Source organism: Microplitis mediator, chromosome 7 (assembly GCF_029852145.1).
Source record: "Microplitis mediator isolate UGA2020A chromosome 7, iyMicMedi2.1, whole genome shotgun sequence".
Taxonomy (NCBI): domain Eukaryota; kingdom Metazoa; phylum Arthropoda; class Insecta; order Hymenoptera; family Braconidae; genus Microplitis; species Microplitis mediator.
In genome coordinates this window covers 13,532,885-13,543,677 of record NC_079975.1, presented here as the reverse complement: position 1 = coordinate 13,543,677, position 10,793 = coordinate 13,532,885, and the positions used below count along the sequence as shown (strand labels likewise).

The following is a 10,793-nucleotide window of genomic DNA, read 5'->3' as shown; positions in this document are numbered from 1 at the left end:
AACCAGTAAACATTTTTTGAACACATAAAATGTGAAAATGTTGGGTGTGATCTACTTTTGCAACATTAAAAACATTAAGTATTCTAATTTTAAATTACCATCATCACTTTCGTGATTGTAATAAATAATAATGATAATAATAAATTCAAAGAAGCTGTCTAATGTTGATTTAATAGCAAAAACAAGTACGCAAAACACGAACTTTGGACGGATTATGTTCGCATTAAAACTGTTTTCCGATATGACATATACGGATCTATTCTTTTGTATTTGTAAAAATGTTGAATTCATGATCTTAAAAACAGTTACGGTGCAAGAAAAATTCATTGAGAGTTCGATTTTCAGCTCTTTGTACAAGCATTGTGTATGGTATATTGTGTTACAAGGGATGGAACAAAACGCTTTCATACCAGGGTGAAGTTGGCTGCTCAAGCCATAAATGAGGGCTGACATCACCCGCAGTTTGAGACGTCTTTCATTCGGTATCACAAAATATATTTTTCATGATTACCTGCATTGAAACTTAAAGATTTAATGTCAGAAACCAGTCAGAAACAACCTAATTTAAGATCAATGGTGAGATCAACTATTAGCTTAAGTGTAAATTGTTATTTGCAATTTATAATTAAGCAGAAACTATAAATACTATTTATTATTAATACTCATTTTTATAAAACTTAATAACGAAGTCAGAACTATTATTTACGCAAATAAAACTAATGTCCTGAAATTACTATTAAACAAATGACAAGTATCATAGTTGAATTTACGAATCCTTTCTACCAGCGGGCAGAAACGTTATCTGTCTCTTTTCATGAGACAAAACACACGTGTTTCTGTCCGCTGACTGGAGGCATTTTCAGTTTACGCCTTTGCTAAAATTTGGTCGCGGTGTTGGACTGAAATTAGCTTCCCTGCTTAAAAAATCCGATAGATTTTAATAGCTGTATGTATGAGCCCCTATACTTAACTATAGCACTTCTCATAGAATTCATTCATTTTAACAAAATCTCTATAGAAATGTATGAGAATCTATTGGATTCTATGAGATTTTCTAAACAGGGTTGCCTCAACTGGCTGCAGAGACACTGAAATTTTAAGTTTCGATGCTGGTATCATGAAAAATTATATTATACAATTAATGAAGGGGAAGGTTGAAAAAATATTCACTTGTTTCATGTGTTAATTTTTATACCAATTTTTTTTTGTTCTAAGATATTGTTCGTTAAAACATAAATCTTTTAGAAAAGTTAAAAACAAAGGAATTTATTTTACACGCTCCAACAAAATATCCGTGATTTTCAGTTTATCTCCTTTTTATTTTTACTTTTGACTAAAAATTTATGCTGATGGGATATAAGTTCATTCTTTTTTGTTTGAAGATGTTATTCTTCTCTTTTTTTCAACAGTTTAATTGCCCTTATTAAAAGAAACGATTTAAAACGATTAGAAAAAAAAAATTTTAAATACTTTTTAATGCTTTTGAATACTTTGAATACTTTTGAATCCCTTTTCTTATGGGCATTTAACATTACAAATTGTTTCTTTTAATCAAGGTGACTTATAAGTATATAAATATATGTAACGAAATTTTAATTTTAGGATTAGTTATGGGGACATGAAAACTGAACTGTTTAAAAATGAGATTCATCTATTTCACACAGTCAAAGTTTCACTTTTTTAATAAAGATTAATCTAAAAAAAAAGCCAATGGAAAAGTTCTAACTTTTAAATAAATTATAATAGCTTCAAAAATGAGAGATAATTTAAACATTAGTTATAGTGCCTCTAGATGCCAAAGCTTTGCACGCTGATTTCAGCAGCTTATTAGTGCTGTGTTTTGGAATTCAAAAACTCCCAAAACTTGCCCAGAGCTAGATTTTTTTTTCATGTGCTGAGTTAAATGAGCAATAAAAACCATAAAATATGTTTTCACAGATCTAAATAGGATGAGCCCCACCTAAGGCACCTCACAAATATTTTTTAACATTAACATGATTGTGTTTTTGCATAATAAGTCATTCATTCATCATAAATTTTTTTTTTACAGCAATTTTTAGTGAACTTATTGCTAAGGCACTTATGATTTAAAGATATAATTTCTCTTGTTTTGTTCATGCTGATAATTTTTACCATTTAATTGATATAAAGACTATATTGTTCGAAAAAATTGAACTTTTAAAATTTTGTAAAGAATATGAAATATTTTTAAAAAAGTTGTCGTGTAAATTGATTTCTTTCAAAAATACTTTGTTATATATAAAAGTAAATATTTGTTCTTATGTAAGTATAATAAAAAATTGTTAAAAATATGCATCAATATTTTTAAACCATTGATTATATTCAATGAGTTTTTAAATTATTCCATATTAATGCAGTATTTTTAAAAATATAAAAATGTACAAATTTCTATTATTTTTTAAAATGTAAATATTACTCGGGAAAAAAAAGTTAATTACCGAGTAATAGCAGCAATTATTCATCACGAGTTATTTTTAAATTCGTGAATACTATAGAGCATAATATCTAGAGAACATTGATCTTATAGCTTTAATTTCAATTGATTGATACTTTAATTTAATTTGAATTGACTTTCAATATATTCGATCACATGTGAATAGTCGCGGCTGTATAACGTGCTTCACCTCTTCGCCAACTCCATTGACTTGGACGATACTTTGAAAAGAAAAAAAAAATCAATTAAAACAGTAAATTAATATTAAAAAAAGTGGGTGCGTGTACTTATGTACGCGCGTTAGAAGTTATACTTCTTTGGCGAGACGAAAATAAATTTTATTACGCATGCAAATAATATATATACTTATGTAGAAAAATCTTCATACTTTTTATTGAAACTAGTAGGCTTTTTCGCGCTGACTCATTCTTTTTTACCTCTTGTAATGTTTTGATAACTACTTTCTACGCTTCCCTTATAAAAAAGTCCTTATTAAAAATATTCATCATGGATGCCTATTGTCCCTATTGACTGCTAACATGACCAAACATCCTCATAGCAACCGTTATTATGACAACAGTCTCCATAGCAAAGGTTGCCATGACGACTATAAGCGGTGACTTAACACCAACTTTTTTAGGATAAATTAGAAAAAAAGCAAACTCCAAAAAAGTTTAAGTATTTTGTAGTTTAAATTGCCGAATAGAACCGTAAAGATGACAATTTTGTAGGAAATAAAATATTTTAAGATTTCTTATATTAGTTGTCTAATATTCATTAATTATTCGATCTTATCACCACACATTACGATTTTTAGTGTAATAGTTTAGTCACATGGAGCAATTTATGATCAGATGACTCATTTTACCCTTCTTCCTTTTAATTTTTATACTCAAACCAATATTACTTTTCTGTTCTACGCGGAAAAAACAATATAGTAGTCGCAACTCTCTGGGATAGTATTGAGTATTTTCTGTAAAAAAAAATTTTAGACAGTACTGACTGCTATCTAGACTGTATTCACTACTGTGGGATAGTACTCAGTACTATCCAGAGGAGTAGTGGATACAGTCTAGATAGCACACAGTACCGTCTGAAATTTTTAAAGTTATTTTTAATTATTAATGACAATCGAAATTTTAAATTGTTAACAGCAAAGTTACAGTTATGTGTCAAATATATTTTTTAATAAAAAAAGATTCACTAGAGGTAATTAATAATAATAATAACTTTTTGACCAATATTTAAATTTTAATATTTAGCCCTGAGAAAGTCACAAATAGTGACGAAACGTTGGCAATAAATAAAAAAATAATTGCACATACATAAGTGTCCTTATTTCCCGTTAACTAATTATATTAAAAATGCAAATTAATCTTATTCAGCAGCATATTATTTTTGGGTATACCACCACTACCACCACGTCCAGATTCTGGGCCTCTTCTGAGTTAACGTGGTCAGTATAGAAAAAAATACATTTGATTATTTCAGACGGCTGCCTCCATACTGTCGAATTTTCATTAGTGGCGTGCGCGTACTTGCATTATTTGTTAAAATTTTACTCTCAACGCGCCAAAAAAAGTATAATTTCAAGAAAAGAAATATAAACAACAATAAATAAAATAATAAATAGTTTACTCGAATTAGCATTTGTCCTGATGCACTATGAGGGTTGCGATAAGCGTAAACAGCCCAGCCAGCTAAACCTGATACTAAAGAAATAACCAGAAGAATACTAATGATTCCTGAAAAACTCATGTGACTCATATTTACATGACTGTGAGCTGTAAATAAAAAATTTTTTAATCGATTAAAATTGTAATTACATCACTATTGCTAATTAACAATTAAATAATTACAGTGTTCGGTAATAGCTGGTTCATTGGCCAAACGATTTGGTTGAACATCTGCTGATAATTCTCCATCAGAAATAATGTGGGCATTGTCATGATGATCATTATGTCCTGTAAGTGTTTTAGGACTTACTGGACAACTGCTTTCCTCTGTAATACTTTTCTGATCACATCCTTTCTCCAACCAATCTTGTCGCTGTCGGAATGTACCCGTGCTACATTGATTTAATTCTGCACACCATTTACAAGTGAATTCCGGCACTTTAGTCAGACAATCTGTGCAATTTTCCATTTGTAGGCAAGTTGGTAATGCACGAAGAAAAATCACCGTCCAATTCGTAATATTTTGATGATTAAAATGGACACGATGGTACTCATAAATAGTTTTTTTACGGACAACTAGATTAAAACAATAATAATACAATGATAACAATTATCTTTAAAATTATAAAACCCTTAAAAATGATGTAATGGTTTAAGGTACTTGATCACCTTATAAATTTCAAAAAATCAATTTTTAACTTCTAACTAATTAAGAAAATTGAAAATTTTCAAAAATTCGGGAAGTTATTGGTTTCGGTCCAATTTTCGAAAACCGAGTTTTCATCAAATGTCAACGTTTTGAGGTCCTAGGAAGCTATTCTGACTATTTTCAGAATTATGTCCGAGTGTATGTATGTATGTGTGTTCGTGCGTGTGTGTGTGTGTAAACTTGCTATAACTTTTTAACTAATTAACCGATCAGAACGGTTCTCACGGCAATCGAAAGATCATGTTGGCCATCAACTTTCCTGAAAATTTCAGATCGATCGATCAAAACTAAACTCTAAGGTATAAAAGATATACGAAAAAAAAAAAAAAATTTCTAGTTTTCTTAAATTTCTCAGAAATGACTCCATCGGTTGATTCCAAAATCTAATCAGCTCTAGAACTCGACCAAACGCGTCGATTGCCACATCAACCATCAAAATTGATTAATTCGTTCGAGAAATATCGCGAGAGAAAGAAATGGTAAAAAACAGTTTTTCCCAAATATTTTTGAAACAACTAGACCGATCAATTTCAAATTTTAATCAGTTTTAGGGTGTAATAAAACCTGTCGATTGCCGCCTCAACTATCAAAATTGGTTAATTCGTTCGAGAGATATCGTTGAAGAAAGAAATGCTAAAAAACAATGGCATATAAGAGCATTTTCGAGCTCGAAAATGTATTCACAACAATGTTTTCGGGCTCAAGGACAGATTATTTTTGCATTTTCTCAATCTTTTTACTTGTAAAAATCACCCTTAAACAATTTTTTTTTAAAATTCGAATTCTAATATAAAGAAATTAGTGAAAGTGTGCGTGCGCTTCCGCACTCTATGTTTGCGAGTAAAAACTGTAAACGCGTTTTTGTTTTTTGTTTCAAATTCACTAATCCTGAGATTAACTGTCCGCCGCGGGACACCATTTTTTTGAGACTTCGAATTTGACGCCTTCTGGATAGTTGTTAAAAGCGGAAATTTAAAAAAACTCAAGTATTTTTGTATTCTATAGGCTTCAAATAAAAGTTTAAAAAAAAATCATTGTAATATCTTGTACAGGGCCTGAAAAAAAAATCTTAGAAAATGTTGTAATTCTCAACTTTCCAAGGTGGTCAAGTACTTTAAGTCTATAATATTCAGATCAGCGATATTATTTAAATACAATGCAAAAAAGATCGGATATAATCCTATGAAAGTTTGGAAAGTCTAAAAGTGCACGTCTCATACGCATTTAACCTCATTTTTGCAATAGTTTATTTAATTAATTTACGATGCAAGGTTTATTAATATTATTTTTACCACGCCGAAAAGGATATTTTTGAGCAAAAAAAAAAATATAAGCGTGCAATAAATATACATTTTGAATTTTGCGCTCCTGGTGTGATCGTTAAAGTGACTGCACTGCACGTCCCAGATTTAAAAAAAATGATTTACTCAATGATGAATGTATATCTATATAGTATTAAAATTGAATTGTTTTGAATCATTTTTCAAAATCAAGGGTAGTACATTAAATGTACAGTAGATGATACCGTCACGTCAGATAGATAAAGACAACTAATGCTAATATATCCCGTGAGAAATAAAAGAGACACAAACAAAACAGGGCTTCATATTGTAGAATTATAGGTTTTAAATTTTTATTAATTATAACTAAAAAACATAAATTTATAAAGTGAAGTTAAATAGGGTTCTTACTCATTAACAAAATCAAGGTATTAAAATAGGAATTGAGTTGATTGATGGTATTTTTCAAAAGTTATCGTGTTTACGAAGTTCTAAACAAGATTATTGATATAAAAAGTTTTTTGGACTGAAATATTTATTTTAAAATAAATTTATCGATCAATCAACTTAAAACTAAGTCAGAATAAAAGTTTAATAAATTTTCTACATGATGGCATATGATTTATCTTATTTTAACCTACTGATGAGAGTGTAACAATGATTTAAAGTAAGTGAATTAAACGAAAATTTTGTAACGGTGATAAAGCTCGCCAATAAGATTTTCTAAGCAAATAATAGTTAAAGATTGTCATGTTGATTTTCAAAGAGAAAAAAAAAAATTAACTCTATTCTGGCTTTTCTTTGGATTTACCAATCAATCCCGAGAGTTAATATTACCCCAATAAATTTCAAAGCAACCGTAATTATGATTCAAATGTTTTAAGAATACAGAAACATAAAAAAAAATTACTTTTACTTTTCCATCATAATAGATTTATCCATAATTAAGAGAGTGTACCAGGTGATTTTCAAATGATCCGTTTTCACAGGTAAAGACACAAATTATTAAACAAAATATGTCATTCGATGCGTAAACTTATTATTTATCGAATGAAATGTTTCTCGTTCGGATATAGCAGTTTATATCTGAGAACGGCTCATTTGAAATTTCTATTTGCTAATGTAAGTGCAACAAGGACAGTTCCGTTCGTTTACATGTGTGTGAGAAAGAGAATAGATGGCATATCCTCTTAATACACGGATATGTATTTAAAAATTGTTCTATTGAAAATGAATTTTGAATTATCTGTCGTCAATCAAGAAAACATTCCACATAGCTGTAGAGTAGATAACATTTTTTCTTTATCATCTCTGCATAGAATCTTAACTAACAATCGTTGTTTGTCATAAGTCATTTCATTAATTACTTTGGATACTTTTTTTCTTCCAATTATACAAATAATCATGTCTAATTAAATAATTAAAAATTCAACTCAATAAAAAAATATCTTTAGTGAATTTATCAGTGGCCAAAGCATCAATTCAGGGTTTAAAATAAAATAATACCAGGTGCAATGGTTAATAATATGAACAATGTAGTATGTTTTAATTACTCACAGAAACGAGTTCTATCCATGATGTAAGCATCACTTAATCCAACTTTAACTGGATGAGCCTTGTCTTCGATTTCTTCAACCGAAAGTGGCATTTCTTTGTAAACAAAAACAATGTTACCATTTTCATAAAGAGTCACTTGGAATGTAAATTCTCCATCTTTTGGTTTATCTTGAAGTACGACCTTTGTCCATTCGACAGTGAATGCCGTACCTGTTCGATAATAATATATTTGAATTAATGAGATTATAATTATCGATGAAACAGTGATTGAATATTCATAAAGTATCATGAATAATATGAAGCAATTATTTATATTTATGTATCGAATAGTAATTGTCTAACGACCATGGAAAGCAAAATAAAGATAAAAATTTAAAAATCGTGGAAATATTTTATAAGATTAAAAACAAAAACTATTGTGAAAAAAAAAAATAATAGAGCTCTAGTTTTGCCTATGCAAGTCTGGTTAATTAAAAAATTTATTTTGAATTTGGAAAAAATTGTTAGATTTTAAGAATCACCTTCGTGATTAAGATATTTTCTTTCTCTAAGATTTTAATTATTTATGTAAACATAACAAGATTTTAAATTATTTCTTTTTCTTTTCTTATCTCATAAAATTCGATAGTAGAGTGAAAAAAACACTCAAGTCATACCTAAAGTTGACACATAATTTCAGTACTATGTTGTTTATTTAAACTTTGTAGATAAAAAACATTAGAGTTCAAATTTTTAAATATTATTAGTATTTTGATAACAGTACAATAAATTTCAATCTATTTATTGAGTTGAATTATTAAAGAGGAATAATAAAATTTAAGCACACAATTAGAAATTAAATTTCAATTTTAATTAAAAACACTACGCAGAATTTCATTAAATTTATTTGAACTGTTAACATAAATAAATTGCCATCCATGTTAGAAAAACTATATAATATTCTAAAGCAAGCAATGAAATTGAATTATTTCTTGACTAAAAAATATTTAAAAAATGTTGGAAAACCAAAAGTGCACACCTCAATCGCTCATTTTAATTTTAACCATTCATTTTTTTTTATTATTATTTTATATTGATTGATTTTTTTTAAATATGAATTTTTTTGCTCCGTAGAATTAAATCGTAGTAAAACCCCGCGGAGAAAATTACTTATACATAGTGAAATGTGGTCTTTTATATTTAGACATTTATGTTAAGTACCGAAATAATTACAAGATTCCGTTACATAAGTATATTCACGCGAAATAATTTAAAAAAATTATAAGCAGCTGATAATGAAAACTTTTACGCTTATGAAGTTAAAGAAATAGATTTTACAGTTTTCGTAATGAATATAATTTCACTGAGTCACAATCTGTTATATGACTTGTATCAACCCTAACTAGAAATAACATTTTATATTGTATTGTTATTTCTATAAAAACTGTCACTATAATTACTGAATAATTTAATGTTGTTACTGGGTATTGTATGAAATTATAATTTAATGAGCTACTGAAATACTTTATATAGTGAAAATAAAATATATTAGGTAAATTATTAATACCTGAATCGATTATTTATTAAAATAATTATATTTCTTATAAAAAGGTTTTTTTATTAAATATAGATTTATTCAAGTGTTAAAACTCTAAACCGGGGTGAATGAGAATTGAAATAAAATCCATATTCACTCCGGATTCACTCCCGATTTTTCACAGTGTATCTATATTATTATGTTTTAAAAGAACTTCATTTGTAAATTATATACTCTAATATTATAAAATTGAATAATGATTAATATGAAAGCTACTGCAAATATATATTTATTTACCGTTATCTGCATATTTGACATAACTATCATTTGAAAGACGGGTATCAAAATTCGCCATCAGCGGGGCAATGTACTGAGTGGCAGCAAGCCAGCTGTGAACATAGTCTCCTGTATACAAAAATCCACCCGTAGCTATTGTTATATTTCTAACTTTATGTCCGTAGAATGGAAAATCAAAATTCAATTCTACAGTCTGAAATAATTAAGGTTTTCATAATTAACATCCTAACAATACATATATTTTATAAAATTATTTGAATAAATATACTAACTGCGGCTCTTCTATGACTTTGACTTAAAAGATCATTAACTTTGCGATTAGGATGATTGTCCATATCAACCCAATAATTCTTGGCTATAGATTCATCGATGATAAACGTACTGTTGTAATACTGATGAGTGTCGTCCTCTTGTTTCATAGTATTATTTTGAGTTAAAGTATTATTTGAAACATTAGTAAACTTTGATATAGATATATCATCTAAATCTGAAGAATTAGAAGAAGCTTCGGTGGTATTCATTAAATCAACTCTATTGAATTTATTATCCATTTTTGAATTAACATTGTCTTGAGTCGCATTAGGCCATCGTGTTTGGTTAGCCCAGACATGAATATTAGTAGGCTATTAAATTTAAATAATTAGAATTTTTTATTCTATTTTACACAGTAAAAAATATTCCGTATGCGTGTTAATTAACGGTCCGTGCTGAATTTTGTGTGTCGATTATTTCGCGTTAAATCAACACATTTCACTGTGTTACTTTAAAATTTTAAATCGATTTACTACTTATCACTTTAAAAGTGTTACCCACTACAAAAATCAAAATTCTCAACATTTATTAAGTGTTACTTTAAAATTAACACAAAATTTATGATGAAAACTCAATCGATAGTCACAGAAAAATTATTACAAAAATTAAAGTGAATTCGACATTTTATAAATGTCAATTTCTGGAATGTTTATCCTACTAATTAAAAAGATTAAATTATAATTCCGAATTATTTTGTGTAATGTAAAAATTGTTTTTTCGCTAAATAAAAATGTGTTTTCAATTTTTATAAGGCATTAATTGATAAAAAAAAAAAATTACTTAATGATTAAATAATTATTTAAAAAAAATAAATTGATTTACTATATACAACTGGTATGAAATATTACGTGATTGTTTTCAAATCTTGACTTTACTAAAAACGTTGTTTACTACCAAAAAATAATTTAATGTTAAACAATAATTGTTATCACTTTCGATAATCTCAAAATAATACAAAGATTATTTTCAATGAATATCCGTGGTTCAAAAA

General features: G+C 28.0%; 1 protein-coding gene across 4 annotated transcripts in view; it reads right to left on the bottom strand.

Moving 5' to 3' along the window:
• Positions 1-1,170: 1,170 nt before the first annotated feature.
• The window catches only part of LOC130671081 (plexin domain-containing protein 2), a 30,415-nt gene continuing 20,792 nt past the window's right edge, over positions 1,171-10,793 (bottom strand). For all 4 annotated transcript variants that reach the window (XM_057474774.1, XM_057474772.1, XM_057474773.1 and 1 more), the window contains 6 exons: positions 9,763-10,113; positions 9,491-9,683; positions 7,678-7,887; positions 4,315-4,707; positions 4,094-4,239; positions 1,171-2,676 (listed from right to left, as the gene is read on the bottom strand). In XM_057474774.1, the coding sequence (XP_057330757.1) occupies positions 2,608-2,676; positions 4,094-4,239; positions 4,315-4,707; positions 7,678-7,887; positions 9,491-9,683; positions 9,763-10,113 (1,362 nt within the window). In that variant the 3' untranslated portion in view covers positions 1,171-2,607. The remainder of the gene's footprint in view (positions 2,677-4,093; positions 4,240-4,314; positions 4,708-7,677; positions 7,888-9,490; positions 9,684-9,762; positions 10,114-10,793) is intronic.